Source organism: Pezoporus flaviventris, unplaced genomic scaffold (genome assembly GCF_033815535.1).
Source record: "Pezoporus flaviventris isolate CSIRO_AGI_PZ_B2104156 unplaced genomic scaffold, CSIRO_AGI_Pfla_v1 ptg000072l, whole genome shotgun sequence".
Taxonomy (NCBI): Eukaryota; Metazoa; Chordata; class Aves; order Psittaciformes; family Psittacidae; genus Pezoporus; species Pezoporus flaviventris.
The window spans coordinates 389,671-417,422 of record NW_026892620.1 but is presented as its reverse complement, the minus strand read 5'-3'; the positions used below and the strand labels follow the sequence as shown (position 1 = coordinate 417,422).

Here is a 27,752-nt window from a genome sequence, read left to right as displayed (position 1 = left end):
TTTAAATGTCAAAGTGAAACTCTGACATTTCGACAGTCAGACTGCTTTATCTCTATGTTTTTCAAATACAGGAAAATGTAGTTTACAAGTAACCCATACATCAAGCACTATTTAGTATGGAGGCTTCCATAAGGAAATCAACTCAAAAACTGTATTAAAAAAGAAGTACTGCATTAATTCCTGTAATTCAGGCTGTGTTAAACATGCCTATCTTATCAGGAAAGGTACATTCAAATTCCAGTACAGATAATGAGTTTCCTGTACCCAATGAATTTTAGAGCAAGAGGTCAAAATGACAGATGTACTACAGGAACATGTGGACAGAGTTCTTCCGAGGGTGCATAACACATGATCCAAAGGCTTCCATCAACTGCCTCATGTATGTTCATGTATGTTTCCCCAACGGAAAAGTGAGTAGATAAAGTCCTACCAGGAAACAATAAAATGGCATTGGGATTTTAAATCCTCTATGGAATAGCAAAAATGGTCCTCTTGGTCTCAAACAGAAGGCATATAAAACTTCAAATATGTTTGCCTAAATACAAACTCTTGCCCCTCAGAAAGTATACAATAGCTTATATTTCCTCTCCTTTTCTGGCACTTGATGGAAAGATGATTTATGTTTAGTTATCTTGCATTTATATGAAGTAAAAGAGGTACTCAGGACAGCTCGGGATACAAATCCAGCTTGCCAGCATGAACCCACTTTTTTTTTTTTTGTTAAAAAAATAAAGTGAAAGTTACAGCAAGACTATCCCAAACGCAAGATTATGGCTCTCCAATTTAAAGACTCTTCCAGCTGAGATGGAAACATTCTATTTCGGATATGGGCAATTTTAGTGCTAACTTGGTCTTTTCACTTCTTGTTTGCTCACATTTGCTCTCAATTCTGTACATGAAAATGAAAGGCCTAATAGGTGTTAAAATTGCATATTGCAGTTCACATCATCAATCCCAAACCTGAACAGGTAAATTACAAAGCAGTAACTATACAAACCCTTGACTCAAAAAAATGCTTGAAAAGTCAGTGATGCAAATACTGACCAAAGGGCAATCTCTCCTAGCATCAAAAAGCTCAGTATAGTCCCTCCTGAACCTAACATAGTCAGCTACTCTTTAAGGTTATAGCATTTTATTCCAGTTGGCCCATGCCAACACCAAGCATGATGTAAAGCCTTGGCAAGTCTGCTGCAAAGGTCACAATGACAATGCTATGCTATACTGTGTTTCCAAACTTTAAATACCATGTTACAAGAAAATCCAAGGTATTGATTACTTTCATCTTTGGAAACCTCAGAACTCCTTAGAAGCCTGTCACAGACACTGCAATTTTACTCAAAGTTTCCTTCAGGAAATAAAACTAAAGTAAATGCCACTTCTCCTCACAAGCTTCCTCTCTGAATTGCAACGTCCATAGCTCGATTAATCAAGGGCTCTCAGGTTATTTGCAACTACACAAGTAAAACCAGACCTCTCAATCACTGAAGAGGAAATAACAGGAGAAAAACAGCTCACTTCATGAAACAACCCATCTCCTCTGAGGTTTGGCCCTCACAGCCAAAACATAAAACCTCACAACTCACACACAAACTAAACCAATTACTTCTGTAGATTAAAACTCAGCAATGAACTAGTAACAGAGCAATAAATTTTGCTCTTGGTCTGGAGAACAACCTCCTGAATTAACAAGTAGAAAAAACATCTTACAGGTCTGCAAATTGGTAGATCCCATGTACAAGAACATTTTCACTGCATCAAAATACGTTTTCCCCTTCTTTCTTTCACCTTCTCTTTTCTTTTATTTAGAAGTATCAAAGACTGCTAAACAAGGGCAATGGCAGTGACAGTGTAGAGTTTAGACAGTTTACAGCCAAAACCCTAAATCAATTTTCTGGTGCAAAATGCAGCTACAAATAGTCACCTACTAGAAACAGCACCCTGAATGCCCACTTGGACAACCCGCAACCGCAAAAACTACTAGCAAGTAAACAAACCATGTGTACCTCTGAAGTGACTCTCAAAGAAAGCCATTTCTGTTACTGGAACCCCCGACTTTCAAAACAAAGAGAGGTGGGTGTTTTCTCTCACATAGCAGGTTTATGCTGTGTGTCTGCATACATTATGCACCATCTTGATTCCTGCTTTACAGATGCACTCCACAAAACATAACATTTTTGAGGCTCAGAAAAAGGAAGGAAATCTCTTATGCATTCTAAGACAAAGCTCATTTTTTTGTGTGTGAATGCTAATCTAGTAATTTTGTTTGCACAGTATGAAAACATGTCACAGAATGGTCACCTATTGTTCAGGTTTTCAAAAAAACCTGAGAAACAGAAGGCAAGGAAACCCGAGCGGGACCACACAGAGAAAAAGAAACAAATTTACACTCCAAGAGACCCTGGGAGATGAAATGTGAAGACACCCCAAAGCCTTGAAAGAAAAAAGAAGAGATTCAGTAATACTGAAAGACTTATTGGAGATGCATATTGGAGAAAATTTCCACATCTAAATGAGAATTCCCTGATGATGCTAACAGCGTAGAAAGAGCTGCCACTGTCAGTTCAACATAGAAAAATCGCTTGCTCTCTAAGTCACTAGATTTCTTTGGAAAATGGTGTCCCTGAGATTACATACTCTCAGGTTATTGATTTTTGCCAGGCATCTTAGCTCAGTCTTTAGAGAGGTGACCCAGCTATGCACACCAAACAAGTTATGCACAGGACCTCAAAATCGACTGTTTCTTCTCTGTACCACCCTCATGCGCTAAGCCATGAAGCTACAGGTAAGGACAGTATACATAACGACTTCATTTTCTGAAGAACTGTGGTCACTGCATACCCCCATAAACACATGCTTATGGGAAGGGTCCAACCCAGGCAGCAGAGAGTGACACACTGGCCCTCTCTGCAGTCCCAGTTCTGCTGCTTCAGAAGACTTCAGTCCTCCCAGGAACCTGAGGGGAAAGGAGGACAGAAGAGAACACAAGGCAAGAAATCCAGTACATGGCATGACTTGGAAAAACTTACTCTATTTTCTCTGCCTTGGAAGAAGAGACATAATTAGGAGATGGCTTGAAGGATTTTATTCTACAGAAAAAAATAAAATAAAGAGTTGAGGAGACTCAGACACAAACATTTAACACCAAAAGGCTCTGCCACCGCAGCTGGAACCGGTGTAGGAAGAGCTACAGGCAATGGGATGACTCTCTTTAATAGGGAACAATGAAACTACCTGAGGAGCTGACTTTCAGGCTTGCTTTAAGCCCAAAATGATAACATGTTGAAGCACACTTGGCTCAGAGAGGTGCAAAAACATGGGTCCACGAAGGTGACAGCCAAGGGAAGTAATGTCACCAAAGTCACCAGTACATGCAGCCACAATGGGTTAAGGTGATCCATTTATCTTTTCAAAACACAATTATGAGTAAAAGACTAATTTTGAAATCTGTAAATGTCAAATTGTACCTCCCAGCACACAAACACTGCATGGGGAGTGGAGAAGAGAAGTACTTATTACAGTAAACTTTTAATACAATACAATGACCAGATTTATTCACTCAGCATTGACTAAAACCAGCAAGATTTATTTACGCCTTCAGCCTTGCAACATTTTACTGCAACCATCATATTAGAAAAACCTGCTGAAAGGTAGGACATATCATGGTTTCTATTATGTTATTCTCTGTTGGTGACATGGACAGTGGGATTGAGTGTGCCCTCAGCAAGTTTGCCGATGACACCAAGCTGTGTGGTTTGGTTGATACGCTGGAGGAAACAGATACCATCTAGAAGGACCTTTACACACTTGTGAAGTGGGCCAATGCCAACCTCATGAAGTTCAACCAAGCCAAGTGCAAGGTCCTACACTTGGGGTTGGGATAATCCCAGGCACAGCTACAGGCTGGGCAGAGAAGAGATTCAGAGCAGCCCTGCGGAGAAGGACTTGGGGGTGTTGGCTGATGAGAAAATGAACATGAGCAGGCAGTGTGTAACACCCACAGCCCCGAAAGCCAACCATATCCTGGGCTGCATCAAAAGGAGCGTGACCAGCAGGTCGAAGGAGGTGATCCTGCCCCTCTACTCTGCTCTCGTGAGACCTCACCTGGAGTATTGTGTGTAGTTCTGGTGTCCTCAACATTAAAAGGACATGGAACTGTTGGAACAAGTCCAGAGGAGGGCTACGAGGATGATCAGGGGACTGGAGCACCTCCCGTATGAAGATAGGCTGAGGAAGTTGGGGCTGTTCAGCCTGGAGAAGAGAAGGCTGCATGGAGACCTCATAGCAGCCTTAAAGTATCCGAAGGGAGCCTATAAGGATGGTGGGGAGGGACTCTTCATTAGGGACTGTAGTGACAGGACAAGGGGTAACGGGTTAAAACTTAAACACGGGAAGTTTATGTTAGTTATAAGGAAGAAGTTCTTTACTGTGAGGGTTTTGGGGCACTGGAACAGGTTGCCCAAAGTAGGGGTAAATGCCCCATCCCCGGCAGTGTTCAAGGCCAGGTTGGATGGAATCTTGGGCAACATGGTCTAAATGCGAGGTGTCCCTGCCCATGGCAGGGGGGGGGTGGAACTAGATGATCTTAAGGTCCTTTCCAACCCCAACCATTCTATGATTCCATGATTCTACATATTTGTCTCAAACTCTTGAAGCAGCAAACCCTTTAAAGAATCCATCCAAATAAATAATTAACGTAAGACAAACGGCAGCAGAATACAATGCATGCAATTGTAAATGTTAAAAAGCACAAACTTCTCCTCCCACCACCAGCTAGTACTGGAGCTCTGGGCACTGCAACAAGCTGCAGGTTCTGCTTTCACTGCTGCTCTTGGCTTTGCACCTTAGATCAGATAAAGGGCCTGATGCACACATCTGTCAGAAAAAGTTTTTTTATCCAACAGATACTCTGCTTGAATCATTAATCTTTACCTGGACTTCTCCAGAATATTTACCAGCTTTCTCTGATTTCAAGTCCTGCAGGTAACAGAAAAAGCATGAAATTTGTTGGTTAGACTTTTTATTTGGTTGCTTTGGGTTTTTTTTTGGGGGGGAGGGGGTTGCATTAGTCTTGTCCGCAATTTCATTTATTTTTTCTTTTTAAGCACGTCCCTTTAGAAATTATGACACAGGGGTTTTTTTTAGCCTTATTTTAGTTCCATAGAGCACAGACTTCAATTCCTTTAATGATACTTTCACTGGAAGTAGTTGATATGCATAATGTTATTTAAATTTTTACATGCCTACAATAGGTCCATAACCATAAATTTGTGAGGATTTTTTTGCATTCTGGGTAACTATTAACATGCATAATAGTAACACTAATTCAAAATGAATATATTCTTCAGCTATTATGTATATATCAAATTGATAGTAGGATAGCAGACCCTACCATGTCAGCAATATCTTCTTGTATCATTTTCCATATGCAGAGCTACTGCTACTGAATATATCTCTAGATCTTTAAAAATCAATAATGAAATGAAAATAGATGCTTAAACAAGGTCAGAGTTTTGATGATGATCAGGAGGCAGATATGTTTCCAGAAAGCAGCAAAGCATTGGAATTCCTTATTATACAAATCACCTGCTACCACACCACTGGTGTCAGCGTTGCCAGCTCCTACCTCCACATGCTCTAGACAGGAATGGAAAAAATCTCTTTCCTGTGTTCTGGAATAATTTCTAATTTCTCTGCATCTAATGACAGTAATTCATGCAACCAGACTGATCTATTATTACTGTTAAGATGGAAGAAATGCAATTGCTCCAACTTTTTTTATCCCAAACCACACACAGAGTTCATATCGGCTTCTCTCACTACCGCAAAACCATGTTCCTCAATTTCATCACTGGTGAAGAGTCGCCACTGTTGCCACCCTGCCCCACAACAAACATGCTTATTTTGAGCAATACAGCTAAAAAGCAGGATGCAGTGCAGCCAAGAAAGTGCTTTTACCAAGCAATTTCAAACACAAAGATATTTTAACACAGAGATTCTACATGAAACTGAGCAAGAATCTGTGCTGTACATAAAAAGTTCAACTACTTCTCTATAAAGATTAGCTTAAATTACTGCATATCAACTGCTTGAAAGTACCAATACAGGCGACATACCATCATCCAGCCCTCCAAGAAATATGACAGACATACCATTACTGTCATGCCCACATTTTCTGACAACCTAGAAAGCTTCAAAGCAACATAAAGTCTCACAGGAAAAATACTTTTATTTTTCCTACAACGGGATTTTACTGCTTATCTCATGTAGAGATGTTTGGATTTCATATCACTCCTTCTTCAAAATCCTTATATATGATAAATAACTAGAAAAGTAGCTACATACTGTAGAAAGTTTTGAAGGTTGGTTGGTTACTTATTCTTTTAAATCAAATTTATAAAATTCCTGCTCTTGAGTGGAAAGATCAGCATTTCTTATAGGTCTGTAACAAGGAATTCCAACAACACTGGGAACTTGAAGTTCTAAAGAGATTAAAGTAACTTCTGTTGTCTTATACGGCAGTTCTGTTTTTATTAACATGAGCTCTACAAGGCAAGAGGCTGTGCTATACAACAGTGAACTTAAACAGCGATTACATATCTGTTCTTATTTTTACCATTCTTTCCTTTTGTAGTAAATTTTACACCCACAGGCTGTCCAGAAAATGCTACAATTTAAAACAATTAAGAATAGAAATATTTTCAACCTAGCACTTGGTCATATTATGAATTTAATGTGTTTTCTGTGATCTTGCAACAAATATGGCTGCCAGTTTGCAGACAAACACAAGCTCATCAAGCAAAGACTATGAAATACTGTGCATGCTTCCTTTAAAAACTAGTGCTGAAGAATGGGAAAAAAATCAGCTAAAAAACACAACAATTAAGAGTAATATAAGTAGCTCTCACTAATGAAAGACTTCAGCAGTAATCAAATTTCAGATGTCAAGACAAGATTTAGAAGCAATCTGATCGATAATTAAATGTCACCGTACAGTTAAATCTACTAGCATGCCACGTCAGAACTACCAAAATTGGGCCATTAAGGTATTTTTAAAAGAAAAAAATCCTCAAAACCAAACCAAAAAATAAAGATCACTAACCCACACACCAGAAGCTGAAGGCAGATTACCTGGAGTGTAAGATTTCATATTGCATGACCATGTTATGCAGAACTATGACGGTAACAGTTTAAATACGAGTTGAAATACTTGTCTCTAAAATGGAAGAACACCAAACTTCTTAAGTGACAGTGGTTTCCAATGTTAAAGAAAATATTACATTGAAAAGATGACCTATTCTGCATACCTGCTTGTAGTAAGAAGTGTTCGTCTAAAGAAAAAAGAGCAAAGAAAAAAGAGCTAACTTCCTTGGTAATTTGCAGAAAGACACAGTGAAAGATGGCATTTAGTAGCTCTCAGGCAAATGTTCAGCTATAAAGTGAAAAAATCCCAAGCTTTTTTATATAAATGAATAAAAACAATCAGGGGAGGAGAAAGGTGTAAAACTATTGATTCCTGGAAGCTACAGTACATAGAGCACTTGGGAGCTGCTGCACTGATCTACAGATTGACCCAGGTAGACACTGTGGAGGCTGACAAACACAGGAAATACTCCCAGATGCTCACAAACTTCTGAAATAACATAGTAGCAGTACTGATGCAAGCATAGACTTGCTTCTGTACTTAACATCTCAATTGGCAATTCTTAGTTTCCACGTGAAAATTTGGCACACTGAGTAAACTAAAACTAAAAAGTTACTGAAATGTTTTGCTGACTTACAGCAGATTAATAAAGAAGTCATATGAAGGATCTCTCATGCAACTTAAATGCCTCCGTGAAATGTTACTGAGCTTATTGTTGTTTGCCACCATTGTCAACAAACATCTCAACTGTTTCTATTGTTCCTATGCATTCTGTAAACACCTCTTCTGTATTCTTGGGTGTCCAATCTCTCTTTCAATACCTTTTAATAAACTTTTTTTATTTTGCTGGGCATCTGTTCAAAAACCCACACCAAGAACCAAATGGAAATGTTTTTAAGGTTTCTTAAGTGGCTGTTCACTAAAGGCATAAGGCCAGACACCTTTAAAAAAATCCCTATTATGCAGTGCTGGTTGTGAAGCAAAAGCAGTAACGTTCATAAAATCACAGACTGCCATGAAAATGGCACCCTGCTGCTGCATCACACACATCATTCACCCATGGACATGCTGCTGCCTGGGGAGTTGTGCTGTTGCCAGGAAAATGACTTGCAAAGGGATGGAAAAAATGCAGAAGTTTTATTTTACTTACATAAACAACCAACTTCTGAATTATTTTTGCTTCCTTCAGATAAGGTTTCTGTTCAGCGTGACAGAGATGAGCCAGCAAGTAGAGATCATCTTTGCTGCAGAAGGGGAAATGCATGGAGCCCCACTCAGAGCCAGCTCTGGGGGTGGTGCTGGCAAACACCCGCTGCATCCAAATGGGTATGGGAATTCCTCACCACCCCCAGTGCATGGAAAGAATTATGCCACAGAAAATTACAGTTTGGAAGATGCATGCTGGAGGTCTCTTCCTTAGTAAGGCTTAATAGATACGTGTGAAAAATACCCTCCTCACAAAAGAAATACTGTACAAGGAAACTATTTTAAACTTCATTATAACGAAGATGAAATTTTAATCACAGGACTAGAAGCTGTCTTTTGCCTTAAGAACAGTAATAATTACCAGATTTCATTCAATATGAGCAAACAGAAGACAGTCATTTCAAACGGCTAAATTGCCATTAACTTTGAACTTGCAGTATCAGTCAGTTAAGACAAAAAAGGGAGTGAGAAGATGAATCATTTAAAATACTTAATAGGTGGCCTATATGCTACATTTCCATAATTAAAACTGGGCCACTGTAGCTACGGACCCATTAGAGTTCACTCAAGAAAGGGATTTTATATTACACAAGTAACACATGTAAAACAGAAAACCGATACGGACAGCCATCAATACAGAAATTACAAGAATTGAAATGTCTTCATGTCACGCAAGGAAAACAGCAAGTTTTGGAAGAACTCCCCAGTGACAGGACTAAAAGATGATACAGTATAATGGTATACATCCTTAAAGGGGAAAGAAAGTGGTGCAGAAAAGGTTACTGCTTTGTCAAAAGATGTAGGATCATCCAAAATTATCTCTTCAGAAACTACTGGGGATCATTTGAGATTTGAGGTGAGCTGTTTTGCAGTCCACAGGTGACCGATTTAATGAACGTATGCTAAACAAGTGTCAATCAGCATTTTAATGTGCACCTGACATCTAAAAGAGCTGGTTCTGAAGACATTCTAATTGCTGAGGTTCTTTTTGAAAAAAAGCTCAAGTGCAATGGAAATTCCAGGAACCTCAAGACATTCCTGAAAATGAACTGATGTTTTAAACCATCAAGCCGCATGTTCTAAGTACCCACACTACCATTAACCTTTCACCAACCCCAAGCCAAACAATGGTAAAGCTGATGAAATTCTATCAATAAAGTATTCAAGGGCTGAGATTTAATTAATGACAGTCAACAGAGTTCCGGGAAAATTAGTTTTCAGCATCAAATAGGCATGACTTCATTCTCTGATGAGATTAAAAGTTTTCCTGATAAAGGCAACTTCACAGAGGTAGTAAACTCTCATGATGTATTTGGCTTTTTATGTACAAGACACCGATAGTATTAACTGGTACTATAAACTTTCATTAGAACACAGACTACATAGATTAAGTACTATTTACATGACGCATCTTCAACAGCCAACTATAGGGACTATTAATTAAATAGTAATAGCTCTTATGGTGTCTGCCACAATTTGAAATACGGCTGGCACCATTCGTATTCATGGAATACCTGGAAGTATAAATCAAGCGCCAGTAATTACTGTGGATAAGCATAAAGAGTGGCAGATAGCTACAGGCAATCCCATAGACAACACACTACATCATTTGTGCAATAACAATGCTTTCAGATGAAATATGTTTAAAGACAAGGAAATGAAATTGATTAAGGAAGAGGTAGGAAGAAAAGTGCATCTGTATGGGAGGAACCATTCGCAGGAGCGCAGCAAGCAAAGGTGGGCACAGGTATGTCAGAGGCTTCTTCTACTTAAAGCCCACTAGCCTAGTCACTGAAAAGAGCTATAAGCCTGCTGTTTCTCTCCTGAGACTTCATAAAACTTTAGATTAATTATTCCCCGATTATTAAGTCAGTTTATTTATTTTCTTTAGTTCAATACCTGATATTTCAGTAACAGGTTCAAGATCAAAGTTGAAACAGATGCGGTTTACAGACCAATACTCATGATCACCATTCCCACCTGTGCTGGGTTAGCTGGTATTTTAATGTGAATTTTTCTTGTGAACTTAGCAGAGGCATATTTGATTAGACATTAGACATATTTCTATAAAGAGAACTTAAGAACTTGTTTGACTGGGCGCAGCAATACTTTCAAAAGCTGTTTCACTAGATCAAGCATCAGCCTCGCAATTTGCAAGCCTTTGTTTAAGAAGTGCATTCTTGATGGCCACTCAGAAGAAAGGGTCCTCTAAGGAAGGACACAGGGTACCCTTGTTTTGAATGGGAAATTACTGCAAGACGAGCAATGCTTAATGACTGTACTGTAGTTGAGGACTCTGACCCAGGGAAGTAAAAATATATTCGTATAGGTACATGGTGCACAGCACAGACACAAATTTCATTATGCTAAGCATAAACTATAACAAAAGAAAACAACTCTGAAGCTCCAACTGGGGGGTGGGGGGAATATCCTGAGCCAGTTTGTGGGTTAGATGTGGGGTAGGTATGGCTTAGGCAGCTGCTTACTGTCACAGGATGTATGAGCATAAAAGAACAGAAGAGATGCTTCGACCTCTGTGCTTAGCAGGTACATGTGGTCACTGCATAAGAAAAAGCTAGGCTCCACCACATGGTATTTTCCACTTCATCTGAACAAACAACATATAAAGAAAGGGGTAAATCAGTAGTTTGTAATAACGGTCCTTCAGAACTTAAAAACCCTTGCACGTGCATGCAGAGGCCTAAGGTTTGGAAGATGTGACACTAGCGAAGGCTCAGACATGAAACCACCCAGCTTTGTTCTTACACCCTTTCATCAGTTGCCACCATAGTGAATCACCCTGAAGCATGCAGTTTTGTTAAGTTCAAGCAGGTAAACGTGTATATATGCTAGTACAGTCTTTGTTCCTTCACATAAACTCATCCCTGTGGGATATAAATAAAAATGTGCTTATTTACATCAAGTAAATACTGTCCACATTCTACACAAATGCTTGATACATTATCATAACAGAAACAATCCTTTCATAAACTAGCTTTTAGACAAAATATATGTATTTAGACAACATAAATCCATATAAAAGGGGATTAAAGTCACAACTGGGGTTTTGATATTAACTAATTAATTGATGTTGGAGCATATTCTTTATGCAAATCTTTGAAAAGGCATAATCACATTTGCTAGCACTGTGATGAGTATACTCCAAGAGTACCTGTAGAAAGGCCTATGGTTTAAACATTAACATTAAATCTTGTGATAACCTTGATCACCTGCCACCCACACTACAGTCAATTTCTATGTACTTCATGGCAGCTCAGCAACAGAGGACACAGTAAAGAAGTGACCAAGAAACCTAACCTATTAGACATAACATTAGCGCAGGACACCTGCAATAAACCTACATAAGCTACTGCTATGCTATTTTTAAGTGATCTTTTTCTTCTTTCTAACAAGTCCAATCCCAAATATTAATTTTTCTGTGGAAGAGTCAGTATTTTCCATAGCAAACTCTAACAGAATAAGCTTTCCCTATGTAAAGCTTCTCAAAACAGGCAAAACCCAAAACACAAGTCAAAAATAGCTTCAAAACATCTCCGGGTGCATATATGTTTCTGGTTTATTCATTATATCCTAAAATACCCTTGGTAGATTTCTTTTTTTAGCCCCTAGATGTAAAGCAATCACATATCACTATGTTTAACCTTTTCCAGCTCTATGCAAATACTTTTATTTTTTTTAGCAATTTAATCAGTCATTAAAAATCATTGCAAAAGAGAGGAAAAAAATCATTTCACTTGACTCCCAAATACATTTCTTCAAAATGCACTCAATTTTTTTTCAAAGGTGTATTATTTTACATGAATGATACACTATTGTGAAGAATTTATGAGCAAGTATAAAACAGAGAATATACGAAGGACCTGGAAGCAGAAGGAACATCTCAGACCACAGAAACTTAACCCTTGACGTTGCACATAGCCACATCTTATAATCCCATTCATAAAATGATTTAACTGTGCTATAATCGCTATGCTTAACAATCCAGTTTACATCCTTCTATTTTTGAGTGAAAGGACTTTGCAAGAGCGGAGAGGATTCAGCAGTTAATATCTCAATGAAAACACAGTTCTTTAGCCATTGAAAACACACAACCTCTGACAAACTGGAACAAAAATAACATCTTATTCTCCTGATGTGATGCAAGAACACCCACCCCTACTCTCTCCCTCAGTCATTTAACATGTCACCTCAAAAAAGAAAAGCCAAGTAAGCATATTAAAAAATAATATTTATACACACATTACATGCCTATCTGAAACCCAACAAGTCTACTACACAACTTCTAAAATACGAAAGGACTTACCCAATGTGTCTTTGAGATTTTTAACCAGAGAACCCTTCTTCAAGCTGTTTTTTCGCTCCACATAATTTGATGGCACATATCCCGTTTTGTTGGCCGCATTTCTTACCCTCCACCATGTTTTGGAATCATCTAATAGCCAAAGACGCTCATTTTTCTTGATGTCAAGTTCTTGGTCCTGCTGTGCAGTGTAATCCCACTTTGCAATAACAATAACTTCTTCTGTCATCTTTCATGGAGTCCTTCTGCAACAAAATATTAAAATACTCATCAGTAAATTATATGATGTAATTCTTACTCAGATTTTCCTTTAAGGTCTGAAATAAACAAGAAAATGGAAGGGGAAAATCAGAAAGTTTTACAGAGCAAAAACTCATAGATCTGAACCCCTCTTTTAAAAATAATAAAAATTATTTTAAAAATAATAGGCCTTTCTTACCTTTTTTCCACTAAATATGACAACACCTTAATAGTAAATTCTAGTCATAATGTATTACATTTGCTTCCTCTCAATATATAGAAAATATTAGTCAGATATGCATTAGCAAAATATAACTTATAAAACCATTTGGTTTTTGCATATAGCATCATAAAATTATCCCACACCTGGCATTCAAAGTTCTAATCTGAGAAAAAGAAATTTAAAAAGGCACCATTCAAAAAATGTATTTTCCTTCTGCCCTAGCTCCTCATCCATATACTAACACATTATTTATTAGTTTTCTGCATCTAAACAAAGTTATCCATCTTTATTTTGCAAATACTTCAAGAAGTAATGTAACTCAGCAGGGAAATATGCCATCAAAAAGAAGGCACTGTCATTAGAACAATGCTTTGAGCAGGCAGCACAAGACTGTATTTTAGGAGAAGCCTTCATTCCCACTTTACTCCTGGGAAGATCCCAGCTCACTGCAGTCCTGCAATGGTCATGAGCGAACCAGGTGGAGAAGAGTACCCACTGTGCTTCCCTCAACTGTACTTCATTTCTTGCCTACCTGAAACTTACCCAGAGTTCTGTTAAGATTGAATAAGCTGGCTTGTTTTACTTACCTGTAACATGAAGGAGCCTTTCCAAAGCTATCTTTCAGCTGCATAAAGACACCTGCATGCCTCCACATTTTCCTACGCATCCCAGTAATTACCAAGAACAATGCGAGGGAACACAGTAGTGTGCAAAGAAGAAAAAAGTCCCACGCCAGTACCAGTGACATTCTAACACATTACAGTGCCAACCAAAACATGTTGATTTGATCCTTTAAATTCTGAGAAGCTACCTATAATTTTCTAATCACTGTTGAGGGATTTTAGGAAAGAGGAGGTCAGGACAGAGTGGGAAATGAGAATGTAGTTGCAAAATCAATGCAGCAGATTTTAAGTAAAAGCTGTAGATTTTCCTTTATATTACAGGTTAGTAGAAACAGGTCCCAGAGTACTTCAACTATTCACATCCAAGGATCTTTTTAACATGATTTGACTTTGTTGCCCAATTCTTAGTAGTCCACAACCACACAAACTCTAATACCTAATACCTTAGGTGACAGATGGGTAATTTAAAAAAAAACAACAACCCAACCCAAACCTCACTCAGAAATTCTGTTCAGCACATATCACCCTATAGTCAGAAAGGGCTCCTTCTGCAGTCTGTAAACACACACACACTTTCTCCTGTCAGCTACAGCATAAGCTGTGAAGACTACATGTCAGACAGCCTAGCAGCCTCCTCTTTCAAAGAAAAAGAAGTTAACCTATTTATTTAAAGTTAAACCTTATTCAAAGTTAACCTGTAATCATAAGACACAATAGTCAACTCTATTATAAATGAGTAGCCTCCTATTATCACAATTTTTGTTTTCAGGAGAGCATTATATTCGATTGACCTATGGTTGCTAAACTGCATGACAGCAAAGCTCTGGAAAGCATTAGCAACGTCACCCCTCATGGCCAAGGGAGAACAATGTTTTTTAAAATCTGAAGTAGTAATCAACATACTTAAATTCATTTTCTAATTAGAAAACACAACAGAATATACAACAACAAAACCATTATTCAAACATGCATTTGCATAGCTGAAAGCCCCAAGATGAATTCAAAAAGAAGTGACGATGTTTGCAACACTTGAAACACAACTCTTGGAATTCAAACAGGCTGTGACTTATGCAGGTAGAATTGATGACTTCACAATAAATAAGTCACTATTCCCTTAAACTTTTTTTTTTCCCTAAAATAATAATCTGTCAATGACACAGGATAGCCTGAGCTTTGGACAGCAGTCTCCAATAAACTGCCCTGGTTTCTGACTCACATGAAATGGACAGATAGCCTACAGGTCGATAAGCTGAGGTAGCCACAGGGGAATTGCAATCAAGCATGTTCTGAAAGCCAGCGTTGTCAATATAATCTCTCTCTCCAATTTAAATCTGTTTATTTTATCTCAGCAATTGTAAATTGGTCAATTCTTACTATTTCTGGCAACATGGAGAACATAAAGAAATAGGACACCATCAATTCAATCGGCTGGTGTTGCCATCACAAAGGCTCTACTTCTAAAAAGGTTATTTTCACAACACAGGCACGTTTAAATTATCTACCAATATTACAGTATATGAATAATTTAAAACAACACATTAGGCATAATATTTGACTAGTGACTGATGGAAAACTATCAAATTCTTTCTATTCCTCTGAAGAAAACAAACAAACGAAAAACTCGCACTGACTTGGCTCTGCTGCAAGAGTCATCAAGTGTTTCCCCAAGGTGCTGTACAAGGACAGAAGCACAGGAAGAGCCCACACGTCAGGGCTGACATCAACTGTACAGGTCTCCACTACCCAATTTCTTCAATTCCAGTTCCTGCAGATGTGTAAAACTGCCACCCTGCCTGAGAAACAATGTCACTTCACAAGCAGTCCCTTGCATGATGCAATTTTGGCAAAAGTGTAGAGAAGGTACGTTTCTCAAGTGGCATGCTCCTGCTGAACCCGCTTCAGTAAAGTACTCCAGGTTTTGCGGTGCGTTTAATGGCACAAGTGTTCCTACCCATGTGGAGACAGGATTTATAGTCAAAATGCATCACATAATTGCAGTTAAACATTTGCCTATTTAAAGCTCTACGCATTTGTGTGGAGAAGTCTGGTTGTGCTAGTTTTTTAGTTTAGTTTGGGGGGATGCAGTTGGGCAAGGGGATGTTTGCAGGTTTTTTGGGGGTTTAAGAGGGTTTTGGTGGGTTGTTTTTATATGTGAAGAACTAGTATTAAAGGCGTTAGAACTACTTTCTTACAATTATGGTATTAGACTGGCTCCATCAAGGACAATATGGTTCTTCCTGTGACATTTGCAGAGCTAAGATTTCTTTATATGTGAATAAGGAAATATTTGTTCCTCAGAAGGGGGGCTGCAGAATTAATAGTTTTGAAATGCTTCTGCAACACAGCTGAGTGCCAAACAGAAGATTAGAAGCAAATGACATAACTAGGTTTGGAAAAAAAAAACAAACAACTTAAGGAAAAACCAACAATACAGCCTCCCAAAGCATCCAAATGTCCAGTAAAAACATGACATGCACTCAAAACATTAAATTTCTGTAGAACATTGCTTAGTACATAGACTGTACAACAAAAATTCCACAGTCTCTATAGTTTCTAATGTTAGCATGAGACTCTTCACATCAAGAAAATGAAAATCCATTACTGCGAATAGTGTACAACCATCTGGAATGTTCCTCTTGAAAAAGCTGAAAAGTTCTAGTTCTGAAACAGTCTTCTTCTCATGACTGATCAGATAACACTCCCTACTGTAACAAGCACCAGTGAAAAGCTTTGAAATACCTATGCAAGGAACTGTAAATTTACAAAATATAACAGTCATTTCTCAGTACAAGATTGTTTCACTTCAAGAAGTATATATATATATATATATATATATATATACACACACATGTATGGCTTTGAGTTTTAGCTTAACTTATCAAGTGGTCATTTTCTTTATGGCAATACAACTTCCAACTGCAGTTTTTAAAACAAAACACACAAAAAACCCCAAAACCCAACCCAAAACAAAGACACCATACTAAGCGAACAAGCAAACAGAACTCCACATCCCAGACACTTGAAAAGATAATTCTTATACTAGCTATGTGACCAGTCCACACTTCCAGTCCCTTTTAGACCAGCATTTTGCCTGTTGCTAGCAGCAGTAGTGAACTATTTTTTTTTTACCAACACTGTATTTGTTGAAATGTTACAACTAATTAGTTTAGACTGAGCTCAGATATTTTCAGCCATTTGGTTTCTTCCCTCCAGTTTAGGCTTTGTTGGGAGAGGAGTCTTGTCTTCAGTGGCAGCTGCCCTACTGCAGAAGCACACGTAAAAGTTTTCCTACACAGAAACACCCTTGGGAGAGAGGTTAAAACTGAGAAATCCACCAGGCTAGAAACATAGTGAACAAAAACCCAGCCAAGGCAAAGTCAGTTATAAAAGACTTCATTGAAAGCCTGCTCAGATAGGTGACCAACACTTGCTGTCTCTAAGGCAGAACAAAGGCAGACATTAGTGGAATATCTAGTAATGTAACTCCCATATAGACTTTATCAGAAGAAAGTCCAGAAAGGAAAATGCTATGTTCAATAAACTATCTATGATTTAAGAATTTAGCAATATCAGGAAAAAAATCCCAAACACAAACAACCACCTATGCCATTTTGAACCAATAATTAAAACTGAACCACACAAGCAACATTTGAGATTATGGAAACTTAAATGTAGAGGAACTTAGGATGATTTGCTCCCACAAACACATGAATCTGCTGATGATTTTTCATGTTAGAGATTTGCTCAAGTGATGTTATTTTAAATAACAAACTACATATAATTGTTACACAGATCTCACCTTTCACTAGGCCTGGATTCTCACACACACATACACACACCCCCAGCCATACAGGGATGATGTGATTATCCCACAATGACAAATAAGAAAGGATCCACTCCAGCATGCCACTTGAATTGGAATCTTCTCCCTAGAGACTGACACAAGTTAACACTCCCCCTAGTTCAATGTCCTGTCCCAATGGGCAGAAAAGCAGCATCTTTTCTTGTCCTCAGGAGGAAGGCTCAGGGTTCTGCTGGGGATACAATTACTTAGGACAGGGCAAACAGGAGGCATGGCTGAGCTTTAAAGATCCAGTGAGAAAGGAAGTAGGTGCTCTCCTCTTTCAAAATGTATTTTGTGCAAAAGAAGATGGCTGAACAATGACTGACAGTAATGCTTGAAATTTAATCCCTCACCAAGGGAACAAGCGAAAATTCTATTAATAGGAAGTGCCAACTGATATAACAGACTGTTCTGGAGTTGGATGTCCTCTTAAAGCACACTAAAAGGCACTAAATTGATATGGAGGCTTCTACATGACACTGATGTTCATAAAACACATAATTGCTACACAATATTACATAAGACATAATCACTACACAATATTTAGTTAATTGCCTTGGGAGAATAGAAAGCTAACAAATGACATATCACAGTTTTCCCTAAGATCTGAAGGCTGAACAACCTCCCCTTCTCCTTCCCCCAAACTTGGAAAATCAAAATGGGTTTTGAATGCACATGTTGATGGGCCAGCTCTTTGGCGTCTACTTGGTTTATCTTTCACAAGCTATAGCAAATAGGCAATATATGGTCCTCTAAACATGGTGGTGGAAAATAAGGGAAAAAGCCTCTTTCCTTCAAGGCCTTCTTCATAGTAAGTGAATGTGCTTACAGTATTCTGTAATTAATAAAATAACTTGTATTAGATCACTTAATCTGAAGTACACTCAAAGTCTGAAGCTTTTTTACTTGTGAAAATGCACTCTCTGGTAAGCCTGTCTAGTGTTTCAGAAGGTTCGAAGCTTTGTTTTCACTTACAGTTGTTTTCTGTCTTGCTGTGTGTGGGTGTGTGGTTAGGTTCGGGTTCTTTTTTTTAAAACCAGCCTGGATGAATAGTTTTGACATATAGAAAGCGTTCTAAAAAAGCGCATCTCTCTACATTTGAGATCATTTAATTCGATTCTTGGCAATCAGTAAAGCACCAAACTCAAAGACAGAGCTCAAAAGGCATTAAAAAGAACAGGAATGTGAATTCAAATAAAAACTTGTGAAAAGAATACACCTTTTGGATGTACTTTCAGCTGTTTCCAGTGGAACACAGCATTTCTGACATTTACGTGTGCTTGAAAAAACAGGAAAATATCTCTTTCATGCAAAGTTAACATAAACCAAGCAAAAAATACTTCTAATGATTGCTACAAGAAAATCTCAAAACGGAGAGGTTTAAAAAGAGTAAGCAAACGACCCAAATTATAGAATCATAGATGATAACAGAAAATAGAATCACAGATCAAATCACAGCAACTTGCAACCCTTTGTTAAAACCAGAAAACCCTTTATTACATGGGCTACTTGCTGGTACTTAGACAAATGGTGATGGATCACATAAAGGCAACCTTGTCTAACTCCTTCTACAGTTTAACACTTTAATACTGCATACAGTGTGTGTCAATCCACCCCAAGGGACACATTTCTTCGGAAAGACATTACTGCACCAAAACTTATTGTAAGAATACTCCCTCCCACTTTTAAAGAAAGTTAACTAAATAGCTGTAATGACCAAACATCCATCATCCAGCTATGCAGTTCTGAGCTATCAAACTGATACTTAAGCAGAAAAAAAACCACATACCTGGGCTGCCTAAAACTGCTGACTGTTTTAACACAAGCTTGACAATTAATTTGGGGTATTTCACTATTAGGTCCCATTAGGATGTATTGACTACACAACTGAAAGTGATAGCTGAGTAAGTGCAGGTGATTATTATCTAATTTACTTTGATGTGTAAACTGAAGGCACAGTCACAATCAATAGAAGCTGCTGTTGGTACTTTAGGCAGGTCAGTTTTCCAAGGCTGAAAGAACAAATGAATAGAAGCTGTACAGAATAAATGTGAACAAAGATGTAAATAAACGAATACCCTCTTTAAAAAAAAGCAAGTAAAAAGTTCTAGAGGTTTTCTGTTTCTCCCCTCCTGGTCCTTTCTTTGAAAAGGAAAAACTCATAGCACCAAGCTCAAGTCAGGAAATGCAAATAAAAGGTATCAAAAGAAATATAGTTCAGCTCTCATTAAGAACTTTAAGAAGTTATTAAACTGTGTCTGGAATAAATTAAATATTACCAATAGAATAAATACAGAATTAGAACACTATGTTTCCTGCACATGATGTAGGAAAGTGTTTAATACCTATTTCCACTCTATGGGATTATTTTACAATGACAACCATTTCCTTCTCTCTCATTAACTACAGTATAAAAATACTAAGAAAAATTAAACACTTTAAATCTTCAAATGTACACCAAGATAACAGAACCATCCACAAAGCTATTACAGTTGTAAGAGTCAACTCTGAGGAAAATTTGGAGCAATGAAGTAGTTCTGGAGCATTACAGTTTTGCCACTAATTTGAAAGCATAAATTGAATGATCTTTGATAGCACCTCCAAGTAGTCAAACCCTAATCCTAAAGCAAAATGAAGAGACAAAGGACCTCTCTTAAAAACCCACACAGCATACCAACAGATTATGGATATGCTATGGTTTTAAGGAAGACAAACATGAACAAACTAAAACATTTGTTCTTAGGTGCAAAAGTTCTCAAGTTTCCTTATGAGTCACTTGAGGGGGGGGAGAACATAGACAAAAAAAAAGAGCAATTTCAGACAAAACTGTGAGGGCAACACAGCCCTAACAGTCAAACGGTTTAATGACATTGGAGGAGGAGCTGCCACACAGCAGGTGTGCCCTGCCACAGCCTGCTTCTATGGGCATTGCAAGTGAGGGGTTTTTAGATGATACAGGCTGCACATCTTTTAAAACAGTGAAGGATCAGTCTTAACTAACCAGTAATTTAGAACTGTACTAACTTCACCTTGATGCTACTCAACAGCCTGCCCCAGCACACCTCAAACCCTTTTCCCCTCTCTATCGCCCACCACTGTTTCAGGGCACAACACCATGAGGTTTGGGGTTTTGTTTCTTCAACCGGATGTCTCTTGACAGCTTCTAAGCAATGTTTACTTATCTTGGCCCCACAACATATCTGATATTTCAATCTCTAATGCAATTACAGTTACACTTTGCATCTTGCGTTACAGAGTAACTTCAAACCGGAAACCTCAAGACTAGTTTAGTGGTAACAAATGTCTGCATAGCTCAAAAAGAGTACAAAAATTAAGCCTGCTTTTGTCTTGTAAATGGCTTAGAAGTCTTTTAAAAAGACACACAAAGAAATGAAGGAGAATACAGATTAGACACACCCAGAAATGCACCCTTCCTGCTAAGGAGTCAGTGCAGCAATTTACCATTCAACAAGAAAGAAATCTCACTTTATGTATGTTTATATAATAACATCTAAAAGGATGTTTGCAAAACCCCATGTTTCCATGAAGCCTATCACATGAATCAGCCTGCTCAAATGAAATAAGCAGGGACTGCTTCAAACAATCTTTTAAAATGTAAACTTGCCATTTAAGGAAAAGCAATAGTTTTAATCACAGTCTGAATCTACTTGGCAAGACCCATCTGTGTTTTGCATGCAGCCCAGAGTCTTAGCAATGACCATCTCTGATGGCTGTAGGTGATGCCTAGGCCCTTTACAGCTCTCCAAACCCCACTCCGGTAGGAAGGTGTAGCACTAGTGTCTACCAGGCAAGATCAGAGGGGATGCCCTCCAAGTGCAAAGCCCTGCTAAGAAGGACTTTGGAATACTGGTGGATGAAAAGCTGGACATGATCATACAACACATGCTCACAGCCTAAAAACCAACCATATCCTGAGCTGCATCAAAAGTAACACAGCCAGCAGGTCAAGGGAGGTGATTCTCCCCATCTACTTCACTCTGGTGAGACCTCCCCTGGAGTACTGCATCCAGCTCTAGGGCCTTCAGTACAAGAAAGACATGTCTTCCTTTGGACATGCTCCAACAGGAGCATATACAAAGGAGGGCCACAAAAAAATGTTAACATGGAACATCTCTCCTATGAAGAAAGGCAAATAGAGTTGGGACTGTGAGGAAACTCTGGGAAGACCTTACAGCAGCCTTTTCAGTACTAAAAGGGAGCTTATAAGAAAGATGGGGACAAATTTTTTATGAGGGCCTGTTGTAATAAGACAAGGGATAAGGTTTTAAACTAAAAGAAGGTAGATTCAGACTAGATATAATGAAGAAATTTCTTACAATGAGGGTGGTGAAACACTGGAGCAGGTCACCAAAGAGCATGCACCATCCCTAGAAACATTCAAAGGCAGGTTGGACAGGGCTCTGAACAATCTGATCTAGTTGAAGATGCCCCTGCTTATTGCAGGGGGGTTGGAATTAGATGACCCTTCCAACCCAAATTACTCTAAGAAAGCAGCAGATACTTTAGTCTGCTACCTCTCTAGTAGCAGAAAAAAAAAGCCATCTGGGCTGTTACAAGGTAGGCTGCTGCAGCACCGAAAGAACACAAATCTGAGATCTGGTATTCTGTTAGCTCGCATTAATTCAATACCACCCTAATTTTATACAATGCTCACTCTGTTTCATGTTGTGACCTTCACACAAGCTAACCTTCACAATTGCATATTTTTAAAATTTCATTAGTCATACTGCTGTGCCACAGAATTTCCAAATGCTTAATTGCTGTGACCATCTTTAAAACACATAATGCTAAGTACTATCTTTCCTATTTATGTGATAAGCACTCTGCTGTTTCAGGAAAATAAGTTTTTAAAACTCTTTTGATGTCTTACTTGAAAAGAATATTTCTATACGCCTATTATAAAGTAGGCACTGTTCATTTTTAGCCTCTGACAGATGATTTAAATTTAAAATTCTATTTCAAAGGACAAAAAGCTGGTGTTCTACCAGAACAAGCTGGTATTATAACAACATGCATTAAAGTTCTGCAATATTATAAGTTATAACTTTCTTATGCTTAAAAGATAGATAACAATAGTACAGAGAAAATACTCTCAGTAAGTCTTTAACTAAGCTGAAACTGAGTGTGGTCACCACTGCACAAGGCAAAGGGCTTATAATAAAAGCCTGGCTCAAGTATTTCCATGAACATAGGATGACTATTAAGAAATTGGCTAAGGACAGGTTTAAGGGATAAAAGCAAATTAAAAAAAACCCTAACAACAAAAAACCCAAACAAACATATGTCAGTTTGTTTTGTTTTTTTTTTACCTTTTTTTTTGTTTGTTTTTGGTTTTGCTGTGAGGCGGGGTGGGAGTGTTTTAAGGTATTTGTATTTTTATGTCATTCAGAAAGTAGAACAAAGATTAATGGACAGTACAAGAAATCTTCCACAGACCAAGCATAAAAATGCTAAAATAGATTTCTGTAGTTAGTTGAATTTGGGAAGAAGTTATTTCTCTGCATCTTGAAGACTATAAAAAAAAATTTTATCTTTTCATACCCTTTTATTACATACCTATCAGAAAACATAAGAAGTGTGAATCAGTAAATTACCATCACTCGTTTCTGTCTGTTGAAAGAAGGCGGGGGGGGGGGAAGTGGGAATAACATCTGAATATAAAGGAACACCTGACTGCAGACAGTCAGCTAACATCCCTTCCTACAAAGCCCTTCCTCCACCCTTTAGCCTCCACAATGGACCTGCCATATGTCTTCAGCCTCCCTTTCCTGCATCTGTTGCTGCAAACTCCATCAGCAGGCATGGCTCAAGCAGGTGCTGGTGGTGACTGCAGGTTCTTGCTCTGCCTCCATCAGCAGCCTATGCAGGCGCAACTACTGTGAATGACCCCATCTGCAGTGACGTTTTCCACTACTAGGGCAAAGAGCTACTTCGTGCTTTATTTTGAAGGCATTGCCATCAAGAGCAGTGGTTTCACACATTCTAGAGAGCAACAGTAAAATACAGTCCGTGTAGAGAGGACTTCCTCAGACCTTCTGGCTGCAAACAGCATGAATCAAATAAGGAGGCAGCAGCTCTTTTAGCCTGTATTTCTTGGCTGCAGAGTAAACACATCACAACCCCAAATGCTGCCTCACATTTAGGTAAATAGAGAGAGAGGGTCAGAAGGGAGTAGTGGCTCACCTTTTCCTGAATTCTTTTAAAAGGAGTTTCAGGAAAGCCATGCAGTTAATAAACAGCTCAACTGCACTAAAGGAAACTTTTGGGAAAAGAGACCTCATCTCGCCTCTAAAACAGCAGCAATGATGAATGGCCACATCTCCACCGTGGTTTATGGGTGTTTCTACTACGTCAGAGAGACAGATAAGCTTAATATTTGCTAGTGTTGCTCTGGACTGCTCTCTCTCCATTCCTCTCAGCTGATAGCTTACCTATACATTTAGAAATACATGAAAACAAACAAACAAAACCAAGATAGAAGAGAATGAAAAGTCCAGGAAGAATGTAACATACATTACGTGTCTACACAAGATGAAATTACAAATCATTTTACACCTACCAACCTCTCAACAGTCCTTACTAAAAGTGGGTGGGAGGGAGCCAAGCACATAAGATCACAGAAGAAAAAACAGACCCTTTACTGAGAGAACATTTAGGTAGTATTATCTATATGACAGATTGGTGAAACGAGAAGAACAAATTAAGTGCACCACACTTCATGCACTTCCATCCTCAACTACTGATAAACCTACATTCTTGCCTTGAAGTTAAAACAACGAGCCACTCTGGATCTGGTGGACATCATGAAATTTTATAAAGTAGACATCCTTGAATTTCTTTCAAGATTCCAAAGAAAACACAGGTTGTAATGATTTGCTTCCACTGCTGCTTCTTTACCCCTATCTCAAACATTCAATGGTCTACAGGAATTATAGTTCACTGGAAGTATTAGTACATTTATGTACTGTATAAACAAAGAACAGTCCTCAGACATAAGAAGTTTAACCTTGATCTTGTGCAGAAGGACAAAGCTCAGAATCACTGTGGATTGCTACATTTTGCTGCTAATCCTTTGAAACACTGCTACCTACTTTTCAAGGGATTTCACTTTAAACTGTCTATAAAATGCTGAAAATAAAATTGAACTGCTGACCTTCTGTTCCCCAATAGAAAAAAAATCATATATTCGCTTTTTAACTAGAAAGAGGAAAAGATGTTTGTTCAGTTCAAAAACGCATTTATTCCCAACCAACGCTGTTTAAGAAAAAAAAGTAAAAAAAGAGTACATTGTCTATTTCTAGACAATGTTCACTTTATAGTCTTAAGCAATTTATCAATTGCTTTATAAAAAAGCCCATTCAATCCACCTCATGACAGCAGGAAAATGTGAAAAATACATATATTAAAACAATTTTCAACTTTCTAGCTCAAAGAGCACTAATGTGCTCAGATTCTGTTCCTGTGAAGTTTCCAGTTTACTGTCATTCCAAGTACTGAATAAATTCTTAAGACTTCTGGATTTTTTTTACATGTCATCTGGACCAGAATTTGTATCCAATACAAACAGGTGAACGCAGAAACAGCAACAAAATATTGAGATACTTCTCAATTTAACTCTCAAAGTTCCACAGATTTTTACCTCAATTTGGGGTTGCTGAATGCCTATTTCTCATATCTAGGCAAAGAGCCGGTTTCTAAAAGTACAGTCTTTGAATAACACAGGTAAAAATAATCGCCAGATGCAAGATACCATTCTTGACTCTGTGCTTATGGACATAACTGAAGAGGCAGCTTGAAAGATAGTGTTAGATTTCATTTAGAAACAGCTAATACCATTAAATTTATTCCTATATAAATCTGCACATCTTCCTGAAGAAAATTGGATGATGAGATAGTTACTCAGAAAGCTATCCTTTTAATTTCCTGTTAGGACAAGTACCAAAAGAAAACTCAATTTAAATGAAGAGACACTCTTGGATCTTTTCTCACATGTAAAGTGACTGCTGCAGCTTCAAGTCAGATTCAAGTCAGTCAGTCTCTTGTCAGAATGACTACTTTGCTAATGCTATACAACTGGGAAAGTACCAGCCCAGCCAAGAAATGGGCATCCCAGTCTCCTCCTAAAGTTAGCAGTTCTCCTTCCATCTAACAGCTCTTCAGAGTCAAGTCAGGAATCCTCTCTTAGCCCTCCCAAAACACAAGTGCAGATGAAACTCTTTAATCCTCACACTTTCCCAAATAAAACAGGTTTCAAAATTACCTGTCCCATAGCTCTTATAAATCCTTTGAAGTCGAGACTATTTTTGGTATGGAATGTTGGCAGCATTCACTTATTCAAATTATTTCCTACATATCTTCCTCCAGTTTAAAAGAGGTCCTCTTCCAATAAGTAGTGTTTGTGAATACTCTGCCACACAATTATAGCAGCAATCCATTGTTAATTCCTCAGATGAAAGAGAAGGGGGCAAATCCAAGAGAAAAATACCATTCACTGAAGGGTGAAAGGGTGAAGGGGACTTACTGAAACCCTTCTGCCAGACATGCTCTAGAGAAAGCAGGCTCATGTGGCACGTTAGGATACTCCTTACTGGGAACTCTTACCTTGCAGTTCAGGTGTCGGCTGCTCTAAGACTACTTAGGCAATCTGAAAAGTTGTTCCCCTACTATTACCCCAACATGATTTTTCATTGCCCCAGAACTGATGCTCAAAAATACCCCCAAACTTCCAAAAGTAAACTTTTAGCAGATAAAGAATAGGAATATCTTATTTTTTCTGTAGAAACAGTTACCTAAACCCAAGAATAAGCAATTAGAAGAGTCTACACCTCTATGAGCAAAAAACACATTCAATAGAAACCAATGTTGCCTGGCAATGCCAGACTCATCCTCCTTTATTTCTACTCTCAGCTCTCGTGCTTGAACAAAACTGAATCCTTCCAAACTCCTCTAAATCTCCTACAGTTTTATCTTCTGCCAGGAATTTCTTCACAAGGCACTTTTCTGAATAAAATCTCCCCCCAGTAAACAAATTTGTTCAAAATTAAACATCTGGCTTTGGCTGCTACATCACATTCCCCTTCATGCAGAAATGTTATGTGCTCTTACACCAATAAGATGCTCTAACCTCACATGCTCGCAGACACATTTTCTTCCCCACTCCCACTAGATAACAAGAAAATGCATCAACAAATGTGGAAGGCAAATAATAGCAGCCAAGTAATTTTCAAGCATGGGAAGACACTGTGGGTATTAATATCTGCAGTAGAACCAAGATTAAATAAAGGAAAAACAGGTTCATAACCTTAGGTCTGAAATTTGGAAGTTCAGCCACAGAGTCCTCGTTCCCTCCAGATTAATACAGATTTTTTAATTTCCATTGCTACTGAGTATCAATAAAAGTGACAGTGCCATCACTGTTTCATACATGAGTTTAGCTGACAGCCACACAGAATATTTAGTACTTGAGAGCTTCCTGTAGTACCTCAGTATTACTTGTAATAAAAATTCAGAAGCAACATGCCACAACTTTGTTATAAGTAATATTACAGCAAAAGTAGTCAACTCCTTCATTACCTAAATCAGACGTTACTAAGAGAAGCCAATAGTGTTATGCAAACCTGGGGAACCATGAAAAAGGCTTCTTAAGGAAAATTCATACATAAATATTGGGAGCTGTGGAGCAGTATATGAAAGGAGTGGCAAGTTACAATCCCTTGACTCATCAAAAGTAGAAGCAAGTATATAAAAAGAATTACAAATTACCTTACTGTGGGGGACAGAACAACCAGGGAAATGAGGAAAAACATATGCATTCCCTCTCCCCCCCAGGACTTCAGGGAAAACTTAGAGCAGAGACATCTCTCCCTTTCCTGCACCACAGAACCTCTGAATGCTTCTAGTGACTAATACCAAGCATTTTTATTTGTTTTTGTTCTTATGCCTCTGGTTGAAAATTAAACCCTGAGGAACAGATCTTGGACTGAAGCGTTGCCTATTGCCTTGTTTCTGCTCTTCTAGCATATAATACATTCAAGGTTCAAAAATTCAACCCTGAAACCATGCTTTAGTTCCATGAAGGTAAACAGCACTGTGTCACTGCATCAAATGCTGCCTTCAGGTTTCATTCATCCCAT

The 27,752-nt window shown here is 38.3% G+C and overlaps 1 protein-coding gene across 3 annotated transcripts in view; it reads right to left on the bottom strand.

Annotated features, from left to right (window-relative positions):
* The window catches only part of NCK2 (NCK adaptor protein 2), an 86,339-nt gene that overhangs the window by 19,939 nt on the left and 38,648 nt on the right, over positions 1 to 27,752 (bottom strand). For all 3 annotated transcript variants that reach the window (XM_061472632.1, XM_061472631.1, XM_061472633.1), the window contains exon 3: positions 12,672 to 12,913. In XM_061472632.1, coding sequence (XP_061328616.1) covers positions 12,672 to 12,897 — 226 coding nt within the window. In that variant the 5' untranslated portion in view covers positions 12,898 to 12,913. The remainder of the gene's footprint in view (positions 1 to 12,671; positions 12,914 to 27,752) is intronic.